Below are 15,113 nucleotides of genomic sequence, written 5' to 3' on the forward strand. Positions count from 1 at the left end.
GCAGGGCGGCGCAGCGATTTTTGCCTGTGTGACCCTTGTCACTAGATCACGGCCAAAAATCACCGTGTTATCCTAGTCTAAAGGCGGCTTCACACAAGCATTAGTACAATTGCGCATGCTTTTGCGCAATGTTTTGGCGCCATAAACGAATCTTGCTGTACTTTTCTGTACTTTTTGCGCATTCGCACGCTTACTGAGTGTGTGCAGCATTTGCGCACCTTCCACAGACTTCTATGGGGACTTTTGGTGCGCACAAAAATAGAGCATGCTGTTTTTTTTTCACGCGCATGAAATACGCACGCGGAAGTATTGAGAACGAACCCGTCTGTTCTCTGCCGACCGATAACGCACTTGGAATGATGCGATTTGTAAGTAGTTGTGATACAAAAAAAAGTGTCCCAGTCACATTGCAGCAGTTAGGTAGGAAAATGGGAAAAAAATTAAAATAGGGGCGACCACAGCTGCTCGGCCATCAGGGTCCTCTCCCAGTCACGTGACCCTGGTTATAAGGCGCAGGCCGGAGAACTAATCATCTCCTACCTGTCTGCTAGAAGCGGCAGGTGCGCAGAGCCTACAAAGACTACACTTCCCGGCAGGCCTTGCGCGTTTACAGCGCCGCTTCCGGTCCTGCGTGATTTCCGGAACGGATCGGAACCCGGAGTCCGGATTCGGTTCCCCCCTCCCTACCCGCGGGTTCCCGCGGAGCAGGTACCGGGAGCTGGTGGGTGGATGGATGTAGGGAGCCGGGCGGGGTGTGCAGCCCGAGGCACGGGGAAGGCGGCGGGAGGGAGGCCGCAGTCCGCGCTCCCCGCCCGCTCCAGCTGCCAGGCCGCCTGGTCTTTGTTGCAGCAGCCGGAGGGGGCGGCCTCCCCGCAGCTCCGGGATCACAGGCAAAACCCGGCTGTGCGGCCGATCCCGGAGCCTCCTGCCTGCGCACGCCGGTGTGTACCGGACAGTCCGCGGCTGGTGTGCGGAGCGTGTATGTGTGTACTGGTGGCCATGTCACGATCAGCCCCACGACTGTCACGATAAGGAAGGAGTGAGGCATCTGAACAAATAAAGCATCATTACTGGAGAAGGGAAATCTCTGCACCCTTCTAATAGACTTTGGTTGCATCCCCGTTTCTTGGATCTCTGCTTGCTGTCAGTGAATGTGAACACCATGTTTTGCCCTTACAAAACTGAAAGTCTGTCCTGCACTGCTACCAGCTGAGGGTCCGTTACAGTTACAGCCTGCCTGACAGTTGGCTGCTATTTAAAGGGATTCTCCTCATTCTTACTGTTGATCTATAGTTGATCGGTGGGTCCATTGCTCAGGATCACCACCGATCAGCTGATTGCCTAGTCTGTGGTCAGCTCTGGAAGCAGATAGTGCTGTCTGCATTCTAGTGGCCCAGGTTGGTACTGCAGGCACAGTTCCCCTTGGAGTCAATGGAGTAGGTGTGTTTGCAGTACCCACCTTGGGCACTACAACACAGACAGCGCTAATAGTATACCTGGCAATCAGCTGATTGGTGATGACTGTTCCTGAGGATAGATCATCAATAGGAAAAGCGCCAAACAGTTCCTTCACATGTATAACATGGCGATCCGTCGAAGGGACAGAATAGTGAAATGTCAGAGGAGGGCAGATCCATCACAGGCAGAGAGAAATGGCGCAGGACGGACCCTATTGACTATCATGGGCGTCCAGCAGATTTCCCTCTGGTATTTCTTCGCCAGGTTCGCGTCGGAGTCTCAGTCCGGGATGTGGGCCGTCCAAGCAGAGCCTATAGAAAGAGACCCAGAACTCACACAAATGGCGTTTTACACGGGCAGATCTGCAGATTCCCGCGACAATCTGAATAATCTCGTTCAGTGTAAACGCGCGCCCGAGCGACTAACGATAATTTGTCCGTTTATTGTTCAGTTTATGCAGGCCAAAAAACAAACCGGTCAGCCCGTGTGCACAGGCCGTCGCCATCTATCAGCGATTCTCTGCTTACCGGGAACGCGCGGACATTTTTTTTTTTAATTGTGAGTGAAGAACATATCACACTCTCATCGCAGCGGTTGTGATTTTACTCACGCGTGAAAAACTCCCATTATTCCCTATGGGAGAAAAAAAAAATCTATCGCACTCGCCTGAAACTCTTATGTACATGTGAGCGCGATGCAATTCTTTTTCAGTGGTTTTTTTTTTTTCCTAAAGCTTCCTTAGGAAAAATGGGTGATATCACCCAAAAATAGGACGCATTTCAGTTTTTCTCGCACATCACCTCTTCTCACAGTGCTGCAAGAGAAAAATCGTACGTGTAAATGCCTTCAGTTCTTTTCTGTACGATTTCCGTGCATCTCGCAGCACATCCGTAATTGTGCGGGAAATTCCCCCATGTACGCGCACCCCGAGGGCGGTTTACACGACCGCTCATTCCCACAACAGGTAATCTGTCCGTGTAGACGGAGGAAACGAATGCTGCCCACCCTGCGCGTTGTCAGTCAGCGGTCCTAAACCATTACGGAAATCTGGTGCTACAGATGTAGCAGAGCTGGATTGTTCTCTGCACAGGGATGACCCTGAAGAGAATGACACGTAGACGACCTTACTAAACCTCATCCCAGTCCCCATGAGTGGCGCCGGCAGCCATTTTGCCCCATCTCCATTGCTGAGACAGAAGTTGTGTGTAGATATGTAGGCCATATCTGCGGCCATTACGGGTTTGCATTGCTATAAATTTCCCCCGTATGGTTCGCTGAATGTGAAATGGCGAATTACATTGCTGACATTCCCGCCAGCGCTAGTTAGTGGCTGCGTTTCACACCGGGTGCGGAGTAATGGTGCCCACTATGCAGCGTCCGCAGAGTGATTATAAATATTCCTCTCCACAGAAATGTCGCAGGTCTAAAAGGATGTCCGCCTTGTTGGTTGTCGTGGAGACCTGGTGTAAATCCTCCCTTCTCCACAGGCCCACGTGGTTGTGTGCATTCGTGAAGTGATTGGTGTATGTGGAGCCACGCGGTCTCCATGGCAACGGCTCCTCTCAGTAGGGCAGCTCAGGCTTCAGGCCTGTAATCCCATAACTAAACTGTTTTCACACTTGTAATGTACACTGAGGGCTAGACGGTCGGCGGGAGACCGAGGAAATGGCCACAAATGGGGTGGGATAGCTGTGGTTACCCCAACGAACAATTGAGAACCTAGGGCCCATTCACTCGGGCGTATGCGAGCCACGCTCGAGATTATCTGGCGCAACCTGCATCAGACACACATCCATGTGCCGCCCAATACCCGTGGGCGGAGGACATGCCGCAATTTTTTTTCTGTCTGTGTGAAACCGCCTGTGTGTATAGCCTCATTGGCTCTAGTGGGTCCGCTAAATACATGGATGGGAAATGCGCCATATGAACGGGTCCGTATTGTGACCATAGGTCATCAGTCATTCAAAGCTGACAACCCCCCTGAATTATGATGGCTGTGGCCTATTGTACATCACAAGAGAATATGCGCAATTGTGCGTGACGTAGCGCAAAACATTTGCACTATGAACGAGTCTTTTCCTGCGTGTATAACAACGCATTTTACTGTACTTTTTACGCTCACAGGGCGTGCTCGTTTGCACGCGGCAGACGAACGCCTCAATCTAAAAGGTATTTAGCCTAATGAGTTCCAAATATGTTTTCTTTCTCAAGAAATTGCGCAGCATGTTGCGCATCCTATAGCACATTGCGTGCGCATTTCTGCACCTCCCTTAGACTTATATGGGGTCTTTGGTGCACCAAAGCGCAGGAAAACAGAGCAAATCGGGGGATGTGCACGAACGTATTGAGTTCTGTTCTCTGCATATTGTGCACGCAAATATGCCATTAGGCCGGATTCACACGGATGTATTTGTGCGCATTTTTACGCACGGAAAATTTGCACATGCCAATACACTAAGAATAGAACACATTGATTTTCATAGGTTCGTTCACGTATGATATATGTGCATGTATGTCGCACAAAATACACCCGCAGCATTCTGTGCAGGGAAAGAGCATGCTTGCACTCATTAAACTAATCGGCCATTTCAATGGCTGTGAGCATCGGTGCGTGTCGTTTTGCAACGCCCCATGTGCAAAAACGCAACACAAATGTGCGTGCGCTTGTGTGAATCTCGCCGTATCTTATTTAGTGCACAAGAGAACTACATGAAGGCCCCCGCCGCTGCCTGCCGCACGCCCCACGTTCCCGTTCTGTATTCTCTCCTGTGCCACCAATGGTTTTCCCCTAATATGCAGTCACATGAGAGCTAATATGGCTGTTGGCGGTTGTGGTCAGATAACCGCTTGGTGTCCCAGTGATGTAATAACACGTTCCGCCATGTTTTCTCTCTCCAGGTACTCATGATGGCACAAGAAGGAATGGAGGAGAACGTATTTATATGTAAGTGTCTTCTGCCGTTTCTTTTCGTGTCTTACAGATGTTACCTCACATACGTTTTGTCTATAGGACTGGATGTATAGATGTGCGCACCCCGGCGGCCCGCTGAGGGCTGATGTAGCAAACATTAACGTGACATATAAACGAATCGCTGCCAACTTAGATTTTTTTAAATAAATATATTGCCCCCATGCCCAAACCTAATAAAACCGTTAATGTTGAACTCCCCTCGCATGTCCCGTGCCGCAGCTGGCGGTCTCCCTTGTGACGTACGGTTTACAGGCTGCAGCAGCCCATGTACAGGACGTCGCAGCTTGCTGCAGCGAACAATCCAGTACTGGGCTGTGTGATTGGCTGCAGCAGCCTGTGAACCGTACATCACAGAAGAGTCCGAAGGCTGCGACACAGGATATGCGCGGGGCTGAGGGAGTTTTGGTGGTTTTATTATGTTTGGCCATAGGGAGTGAAAAGAGATTTAAAAAAATTTAAGGCGACAAATTCATTTAATGCAGTATCCAGGTGCCGTATTTGGGTAGCCAAGATGGCCGCCACCATTTTCTAACTATACTATACTATGCATTGCATTGTGATTCAAGCACATGAGCAGCACTGACCAATCACAGAGCATGTACAGTGCATTGGTAGTCCTAATGCTACCTATTAGGTAGTCTAAAGATGATGGCGGCCATCTTGGCCACCTGAAAACGAGACTGGCGGAAAGAAAGAATGACTGAGGAGATCAAGCCCAGGTAATATACCGCTTACACCCTCCGATACCGGGACAGAATTTTGTCCTGAGACTGGAGGGTTGCTTTAATTACAATGCAATGCAATACTGTAATTGGAATTATCATGATGGGTCAGTCATGTTAACGATTTCTACTTGTGTATGCAATGACTCCCACTCAGTCATAGGATTCTTTCAAGGGGTTATCCCATGATATCACAGATTAGGGGATAGGTATCTGATTGGTGGGGGTCTGACCACTGAGAACCTGACCAATCATGAGAATGGGGGTTCAGCGTCCCCCAATATAATTGAAACGGTGGTTAAGCATGTGTGCCGTTGTTCCATTCATCTCTATAGGACTGTCGGAGAGAAGCAGAATACAGCGCTCAGCGAAGAGATAAGTGGACATGTGCAACCACTGCTCCATTCATACGGGGGACACAGAACCTCTGTTCTCTTGATCTGAAGGACCCCAATGATCAGACAGTTAAGGCCCTTTTACACGAGCTGATCGTTCGAATTCCCATGGACCAGCGATATCGTTCAGTGTAAATGCATGCCCCGACTGAACGACTACGAGAATTTGTTCGTTGTTCAGTTTCTGCAAGTATAAACAGGCAGTGGTTCATTTATAAACGACTGTCTGCTTACTGTGGATGGAGGCGGTGAGCCACAATGATCCCCGACCGCTCCGCCTCCATTGAGTCAGCGATAATCGTTCACATGTAAAAGCACGAGAACGATTATCGCTGGGATGACCTGTTGGGCATCTGTTGCCCGACAGATCGTCCCAGCAATAAAAGCACCCTTATTCCCTGACCTACCCCCCTATAAGTGGTATCTTTTGACAACCCCTCTAACTTCGCAGGATGCTTGGAGCGCTGTATCATGCAAATATGTTTGTTGCAAGCCTTTATAGCCTTCATCTTAATGATGATGAAACCTTCCTATCAGAATCCTTTATTGATGGAGGTATCTCCTGTGTATCAAGGAAGCCTCCACTGATGTTTTTGTGCACTGGTGTCCCACAATCTGTGATCGGGAAGGGAGTTATTTTTGGAAGAAAGCAGCAATGTTTTTCTAACCCCGGACAATCACTTTAATTCCTTCTTTTTAGGGTGTGAAGACTGTGGGCAGTACCATGACTCGGAGTGCCCGGAGCTCGGTCCGGTGGTGACCGTCCAGGACTCCTTTGTGCTGAGCAGAGCGAGGTGAGTAGGATCATACAGCGTATTCACACACAGCAGTGGTTTCCTGTCGTGGTCTGATGCCACCTTGTACTGAAGACTATTTTAAGATACATTTTCTGTGCAATTTTTCTATGGCTGGGAGTACAAACTGATTAGCTCAGTGCCTGTAGGCTGGGTATAATCTGCAAAGGAAGTGCTAACTTTTTTCCTTAAGACCCATATAGACACAACGATTCTTGCTCAAAATTCACTCAAAGCCATCTTTTGAGGAATGACCGTTGCGTCCAAATTCACAGACATCGTGTAGTTTTCGTGCATGATTCATTCCTCGCTCAATTCTAGTTTTCTACAATTGAGCGATGAACTCTTATCAGCGGTGCAGGGTGTTATTACTGTTAGCAGCGCTGATAAGATTCTTTCAGCTCGTGTGCCGCTGGTAGTTCACAGCGGGGCACGGGTAGTAAGTGCGGAGAAGAATGCAGCTGTTTGCTTATGTAAAACAGCTGTATTGTTTGCTGAGCGATAGTGGCGGTGTCCCGCTCCGCCCTCCATAGCTCTTTAGTAGCTAATTAGCTATTATAGACTATGCAAAGATGATCGCTTAAAACTGTCACTCAAACTGTTTTGAGTGATTTTCAGTGTAAATGGGGTCTTAGTGTCGTGCCTATTAGCAGCACCCATACCAAAGGTTTCCTGTGTCCCCCAATAAAAAATCCGATTTTACAGTGTTTTTTTATTTATTTTTTAATAAGTCCCAGGGCTGACTGTACAAGAGTTCCCAGTACCTGATTGCTTCCCCTCATTTCTCATTGATATTGACCATGCTGCAGTTACTCTTCACAGCGGCAATCAAAAAGTTAGACTTAAAAAGATTGGTGCCGTTAGAGCAGGAACCTGACTGCCATTAGACAGCTGAACACCTACCCCAATGTGGCACAGAACACCTGTATAGTGCTTTACAAACCCTGCGCTGTAGAATAAGACCCCTTAATGACCACTGTAAAAAGGCACATTGAGGTCATGAAGGGGTTAAAGCCAATCCATCATGGTCTCAGCTGTCCAAACACTCCTAGTGCTCTAGGGGATCCATCAGTATTGGCTCCTCTATTGGACGATATTCCAGTATGTTGGTAATTGCAGTATTTTGGCCATGCCCCTTTTCCTGACCCTTATGTGGACAGGTAGGGAGCAGGAAACCTAGCTGAGACCCTTACTAAGGGGGGCTTTACACGGGACCACTATCAGCCAAAAGAGTCGCTCAAATGAGTGATTTTCAGTGATAGTTATCCTGTGTAAACGCGGGACCTGACATGATATTGAGCGAGAAATCCCTTAATAGTCGCTCATAGCTTCGTTTCATGGGGTGGCTTTTCACTGAACGACTGTTAGGCACTTAGGGTCTATGGCGCGCTCCACCTCCATTCTCTTCATGACCATCACTCTGACGTGGAAGCACAGGCCCGTGTAAAGCTTCCCTAACTCTGCTGCCCAATAATCCTTCTGAATTTGTGGGTTTTCTAACGGCTTCTCTATTTCTAGGTCATCGCTTCCCACCAATCTGGAGATCAGACACATAGGAGTTGGCACGGAGGGGGTGTATGCGGTCACCCCACTTGTTAAGCGCACTCAGTTTGGCCCATTCGAATGTAAAAGAGCCGAAAAACTAGACAAAGTTCCAGTCTTTCCTCTCAAGGTAAAGTTTATACCTAATGTGTAAGTTGCACTTTCTGGGTTCTTCATCCCTTTGCATGGCTGGACCAGTAGGATGTCTCCCCACTTCTTCTCCCCTCTCGCAGCATGCTGTCTCAGAGCGAGAGAAGCTGCAGCCGTATCCTCCTCCTCTCCCACCTTCCTGTGTTCTTAATACCATATTAGTGCAAATTGACTTTTTGGGGACTGAGGAGATTTCTGAACAGGTACAGAGAGCCTGCTGGCAGGAAAAGGACATGGTGCTGAACTTGTCTTGTTGTTTAGGTGTTCCAGAAGGATGGGCTGGTCATATGGTTTGATACCTCCAGTGAGGATGAATGTAACTGGATGATGCTAGTCAGGCCGGCCACAGATTTCACCCATCAGAACCTGACGGCGTTCCAACATGGTAATGACATCTACTTCACTACCTCTCGGGATATCGCTGCTGGTACGGAGCTACGAGTGTGGTATGCAGCGTTCTATGCAAGGAAGATGGAGCAGCCTTTGTTGAAGCCTCCTATGCCATCTCACAATGGTAATGTAATGCCAAGTATGAAGCCTGGGTTCCATGTTTTTGTTGACAGGAGTAAAGATCTGGCAAATAAATGATGAGCTCGGCTCTGCTACATTTGTTTTCATTTAAAGGGGTATTCTAATTACATGATGTCATATAAAGTTCTTGCCACCGACAGGATAATTGATATCTGATAGACCGGTGAGGTTCCAACCACTGGGATCACCATCTGAATGGAGCGGTGGTCGAAAATGTTTTCTGCAGCTTCATTTTTTTTGTTGGGACTGCCGGAGGTAACCAAGTGCTTGCTTGAACCCGGCGATGGGTTGTTTCACACTTGCCCTGGGGGGGGATTCCACTTTCCAGCTCCATTCGGGGAGCAGGAAAGGGGAATCCCTGCAGCTGAACTGTTCTTTTTCTGGACGAAACCAAACAGCTTTGGGCCAACCCCATTGACTATAATGGGGTCCACCCAGCTGCCCGGTTTTGGGACAGAAGAAAAATCACTGCATGCAGCCCCTTTCTTCCGATATCTGCGATGGAACCTGCAGTCAGAGCTTCCGACGCAGATGTGAAACCACTCTATCTCTGTTAGCTCCATAGAGATTAATGTAACAGCAGTGCACATGCTCATCTGCCGCTCCATTCAATTGGTATACACATAGGACCCCCATTCTAGCAATCATTTGGGGTCCCACCAGTCTGTCCTCCGCTGATCTATCAGTTATTACCCCTGAGGATAGTTGAGAACTTAATATAACTTCCGATAACTGGAATGCCCCTTTTATGTGTTTTTTTTCTGTGATCTATGATGTTGGCAGGACTCAGCAGCTTGATAACTATTCTAGTTGAGTTGTACCAAATGACAAACTTGCATACATATATTATTTTGAAGTTTTCCATTGTAACATCTGTAGCGTCCATGGGAATCAGCAGGAGGAAATGGTCCCATAGGGTAACCTTGGTCACTGGCAGAGCACCACAGTACATGAGCTAGTTATAAACGACTTCCTTCTTCTTTGGGTGCCCAGCTGTCACTAACCGAACCTGCTGCTGCTAGATTGCAGGTGCTTTAAAGGGGTTTTCTTGTCCGTGTCATTGGGGTACACTGCTGAAGACTATGGGTATAGCTACTGCCACTAGGAGGCGGAAACTATGCAAAAAACTGTCAGCTCCTCCTACCAGCTATACGCCTTCTTGAGGCACCAACCTAACCAGTTTTAGCTTAGTGTCTGTAGGAGGCAGACCTCTTTGTTCTCCAGTCTTCAGTTTTCCTGGATTTGGGATGCACACTTTTGCATTGCCAATGCCTCTCTTGGTCGAAGAGTTTTACAGACTGCCATAAACTGACCGCATGCATTCTTGTATGCTCTTCCCCACCCGCGGGGGACTGCGCTGGAATGTCCCACAGTCTTCAGCTATGTCCCCAAATGACACAGACCAGAAAACAAGCTTTGTGTACTTACTATAAAATCTTTCTCATCACAATCATTGGGGGACGCCGTAGCCGCCCAGCTCTATGTAAAGACTCTCCCATATCTAACTTCTTGTTGGAGTGTTTTCCCCCGAGTCACGCATGGTTCTAAGCTGTGTTGTGGTTCCAATGTTTTTATATTGACTCTTATCCATTTTCTATTCTACTTTGCTGCTCCTACTGTTTGTATACAAACTGGGTAGCTTGGTGCCTGCCGGAGCAGTATAGTCGGTAGGAGGAGCTAATACTTTTTTGCTCAATGTCCATCTCCTCGTGGCAGTAGCTATACCCATGATCTTCAGCTGTGTCCCCCAATGAATGCCACGAGAAAGAGATTTTATAATAATTACAAATATTCCATTAGTTTTTCCATGCTATTTTTTTAAAATTATTATTAAAAACCTATCAATAGTCGATCAGCGGGGTCTGTCACTCGGGACCCCAACCAATCAGCTATTTGGGCGACTAAACAGTGTACAGAGCAGAAACCGATAGCTTTGACCACTGTGTAGTGGTCGGTGCTGGTAATTACAGGCGCAGATCTAATTGCGTCAGTTCTGGCCACTGTGTGGTATCTGATTCCACTGTGTGACAGGGGGCACCCAAACTGCTGATTAGTCCTGAGCAGTGGACCCCGCCATTAAACTATTGATAACCTATCTTGAGGACAGGTCATCAATAAAAATAGTCCGGAAAATGCTTTTTCAGCTTTGCCTACTTTTTCTGTATTCCTTAGAGGTCGGATTTTTGGCTTCTGAACCGGAGAAACAAGTCAATCCAACCGCTTCAAAATCCAACCAGCTTGCCTCAATGACCTCCAAAAAGATGAAAATCATCCGTCCACCGGCAGCGTTCACTTCAGGTAATCGGCCTTCTGTGTATTGTGATGTTCTGCAGCAGCTGGGGCCCAGAACTGTATCATACACTGTCACACTACATGTCACTCAGGGTTTAACACAGGAGAAGGAACTTCTGCTAAAGTGATGAGTGATAGATTGAATCTGCAGGATGAGATAAGCGGCGCCGGCCAGTTCTCCCATCCTGACATCCATATGTGCTGATTATACAGATGTTTATGGACAAATCAGCGGAAAACGTTCATTGATGATTTTATTTTTTTCTGACTATTATATATGAATTACCAAGTTTTTCTTCTACTCCTCAGTGGACTGCCAGGAGAACAGCGACATCATTCACGTGGAGACCTGTGAGTGGGCGTGTAAAGTGTGCAACACAACTTTCTTAGAACCCAATCTGCTGACAGGTACTGACCGGGAGCGCCGCTGCTCAGCATCTACTATATAGGAACTTGGTTTTGTCTTTCCATGAGGAACATTTAAATAAAAAAATAAAAAAATCTTAATAGGTCCAATATTCTGTGCTGATCAATCCTGATCCAGATGTCTAAATCCCATTGCACCTGGTCTATTTGGGAGGATTTTGTATCCTGTAAGATTATATATATAGACATGGGACCAAGATTATGACGCTGGCATCCACTTGCTGCATAGTCTTTTTTTATATAGTGCTGCTGTTCTACCTTGGATTTGGATACACAGTAAATGATAAAATTGTGTCGGTTGCCACCACTAGAGGGAGCTCCAGAGAGTATTGTATGTACACTAAGCTCCATAATAACACAGAATACAGTAAGCTTCTGAGTTCCCTCTAGTGGCGGCTTCAATGAAATATGCATCTATATCTTTGTTGGAAATTTGATGCTCTTAATCAGAAAAATGGAGCTCTGACTGGTATAACGATATATTGGCCCCTTTCCGCTGCAGTCCTTTTCCATTTTCATTTATAGCTCTTTTATTTATTTATTTTTTGATGAGACGAGTGGGAAAATTTTGGGTTTTTTGTCCTTTTACTACCTTTTCTTTTTTTCCTAGTCCCTATAGGGGACTTTAACTTGCGATTATTTGATCGCTCAGACAGTATAATGCAATGCTGCTGTGTTGCATTATACTGTGTTTTGACCAGCCAGTCTATCAAGATGTACCACATGCATGCCTTGATAGGCAATCCTTCATGGCAGCCCTAGTGGCCTTCAGAAAGCCCCAGGCTGCTATGACAACTAAATGGCATTCCCCCATCCCAGTTGTATTGGGAGGGTGGAATATTCGGGAGCCAAAAGTGCTCATGCAGAATCGACAGCAGCATTTAAAAGGTTAACAGCCGCGTTCAGCATCAACCCTGATCTTGGTTGTTACAGGCAGGAGTCAGTTGTCAAACATGGCTGACACCTGCCATGTTTGTAGTAGGCTCACCTCCCAAGCCCGCTCCATACTTGGATAGCCAGCATGCACCATACATCTTTGGCGCACATTGGGAAGAGGTTAAGAAATCGGCACCAAATGTTGGATCTTAAAGGTGCCTGTTCGAAATGTGGACCTCAACCGCAGGCAGATCTCAGCTAATGGCAGGCGGCATCTGGACTCATCACATTGTTTCAATTCTAGAGTCCAGGCGCCCCCCAGCAATCACTGAGCATCCGCCTGCGGTTTTGCTGAAAGTCCCATAGGCCAGTTTGACATGAGCGTATTACAGGTGCGTTTTTGCGTTTTTGGAAGGATGTGTCCCGGCCCGACCTTGGAGTTTACTGGCCTGAATGGTCACCATCATAGATTTCTGTGATGATGGTAGTTCAGGTCAGTAAACCTCACTATTAGGCCAGGATACATGCGTATAAGAACGCAGAAATGTGTTCGTAATGCGCTCGCGTGATACTGGCCTTCGACTAACGCTTAAAACTTTGCCTTTGTCATGTTCGTGTTTCTCACGCTGTGATGTTGCTTCTTATTTTAGAGCATTTATTAAGTCACCTGGAGCAAACAAAAGGAATCTCCCCGTCCGGAGCCTGTGATCCCACCTATGTAGAGGGGGGGACGGCGACGGCTCCACCGGAGCAGCCTGTCATCTGCAACACTCCTGCTGTCAGGGCGGAGCTGAAAAAAAAGCCAAAGAGGAGCCGCAAATCAAAAACTGCGAAGAGCAGCATTCCCCTCGTGATTGTGGAGGATGACAGCCCCCCAGGTGAGGATGCGCATAATCAAGAATGCTTTCATTCACTCACAGCAAGCAGATGTCTTGTCCACAGTGAGGAATAAGGTATACAATGACTATATATTATACACTGTAGTCCTAGAAAACTGGAAAACCCCTTTAATATCCTCATTATAGGACAGATGACTGCTGTAGATAGTTTTAACTATTATTGATCAATTTTTTTCTATTCCTCACAATTCCACATCCCGTTTTAAAATGTCTTTTTTTTCCTTTACCCCCCTCCCCTCCCAGTGCATCACCCTATTTTGTACAGTCCAGTCTTCCCACCAGATCGTGTGGCTGAAATCATCACAGAGATCCCTCCCGATGACGTTCCCCTGCCGCATGATTCTGATGACAAGTTCATGGAATTAATGTTGGGAAAACTTCCGGCCACCAACAACAGTAATCTACCACCTGTCTCCAAGTAAGTGGTGAATGCAGTTTATTGTTCTCTGTGATCAGCCATTCCAATATAGTTAGAGGCTGACTGTACTGTGACTGACAGGAAGTTCAGAATAATCCTAGCTCCTGTGGTCAAACTTTTATCATTGGTTATGAGACCCTTTATGCTTATGTACATCTTGGCATCCATTCTCGTTGTCACTCAGCTTTCACAGAAACTGTAGAATTGAATATCAATTTTTGAAAATGTGTTATTGAGGGACATAGCGAAAACCTCAGGTATAGCTCCTGCCACTAAGGGGCGGACACTAAGACGACTCCTGCCAGCTATACCCCTCCTACAGCCACTTGGCTCAACTGGTTTTAGCTTTAGTGTCCTTAGGAGACAGATCTCCCGGCTTTAGGTCTTCAGGATCCTGAAGTTTCTTAGACTTTTTGGTTTCACAGGGTGAATGTCATCACACACTGTGGCTCTATCCTTCACTTACAAAATCCTTCCGCCATTCGGATTCCTTATTCCTCATTCCTGATGGCCCACAAGTCCACCATTGCCCACTGGTTTACGTTTTCGATCAAGGAGGCCTACTATACTTTGGAACGCACTACCAAAGGATACCCGGGCAATCCAGGACTCGCAAAACTTCAGCTGTGCTCTAAAAACGCTCCTCTTCAGGGAGGCATACCGCATTCCCTAAACAAATCCCTCTGTATGCCGCCTCATAACATGCTCCCTGACCTACTGACTGCAATCCATGCCAGCTACCATCAACCACCCCTGCAGTCATACCGATTCTGCCGTCACACGGCTAAATATCTGACCATTGTCTATGTATATAGCATCCCTTACACTCCACCTCGCGATACCGTGACCACCATGCTTCTACTCTTCAGGTTTGCAAGGCAGCAGCCTGGTCTTCAATTAATAGGTTTATGCAGTTTTACAGGGTGCATACTCTTGTGTCTTCTGATCCTCTTGATCGTAGGATTCTGCAGGCGTCTGAATCCTGATTGCATCATAAGTATTTTTTGGCCGATCCCTAGGGATTTCTTTTAAACATCCCAAGGATAGGAAAAGTCCAAAAGCTGACAGAATGAAAATGCTTATAGGAGGAGTCAACTCTTTGCTTAGTGTCCACATTCTAGTGGCCGGTGCTATAAGGGATTTGCTGTGTCCCGCAATGAACATTGAAGAAAGGGATTTTATGGAGGGTAACAAAAGAATCCTGGGTGCAATGATCTCTACTTTAGAGGTCCACGAAAGGATCCCAGGTAATTGCAACCTAAAGTCCCCCTAGCTGTGAAAAAGTGACTTATGATGACATCAGAAATCGCGAACTTTTCAGAATTATTTTCTTTTTACCCCATATGGAAATATTGAGGTTGTTGATATATATTTTGTATGTCCTTTTGCAGGTTTGCTTTTCACCAGGGGAGTAATAATATGAAACGGCTGCTGTCAGGATCCCGGCACGGTATAAGAAGAAAGTTTGCCCGTCAGCTGGGAGATCACAAGCGCGTCTTTCAGTGCAATATTTGCAGCAAGGTTTTCCGGAACAGCAGCAACCTGAGTCGGCATGTCCGATCCCACGGTACGAGGAAGGTTAAATGGTTATTTGACCATATAAGGATTCTAGTTGTTCAAGTTTTATTCTGAACTTTAG

The 15,113-nt window shown here is 47.0% G+C and overlaps 1 protein-coding gene across 1 annotated transcript in view; it reads left to right on the forward strand.

The window, feature by feature from the left end:
* Window positions 1-596: 596 nt before the first annotated feature.
* Window positions 597-15,113, forward strand: part of PRDM15 (PR/SET domain 15) — a 35,824-nt gene continuing 21,307 nt past the window's right edge. The window contains exons 1-10 of the mRNA XM_066599414.1: window positions 597-708; window positions 4,357-4,402; window positions 6,247-6,340; window positions 7,859-8,012; window positions 8,294-8,546; window positions 10,736-10,861; window positions 11,165-11,263; window positions 12,808-13,035; window positions 13,300-13,474; window positions 14,866-15,041. Coding sequence (XP_066455511.1) covers window positions 4,363-4,402; window positions 6,247-6,340; window positions 7,859-8,012; window positions 8,294-8,546; window positions 10,736-10,861; window positions 11,165-11,263; window positions 12,808-13,035; window positions 13,300-13,474; window positions 14,866-15,041 — 1,345 coding nt within the window. The 5' untranslated portion in view covers window positions 597-708; window positions 4,357-4,362. The remainder of the gene's footprint in view (window positions 709-4,356; window positions 4,403-6,246; window positions 6,341-7,858; window positions 8,013-8,293; window positions 8,547-10,735; window positions 10,862-11,164; window positions 11,264-12,807; window positions 13,036-13,299; window positions 13,475-14,865; window positions 15,042-15,113) is intronic.

Source organism: Eleutherodactylus coqui, chromosome 4, assembly GCF_035609145.1.
Source record: "Eleutherodactylus coqui strain aEleCoq1 chromosome 4, aEleCoq1.hap1, whole genome shotgun sequence".
Lineage (NCBI taxonomy): Eukaryota > Metazoa > Chordata > Amphibia > Anura > Eleutherodactylidae > Eleutherodactylus > Eleutherodactylus coqui.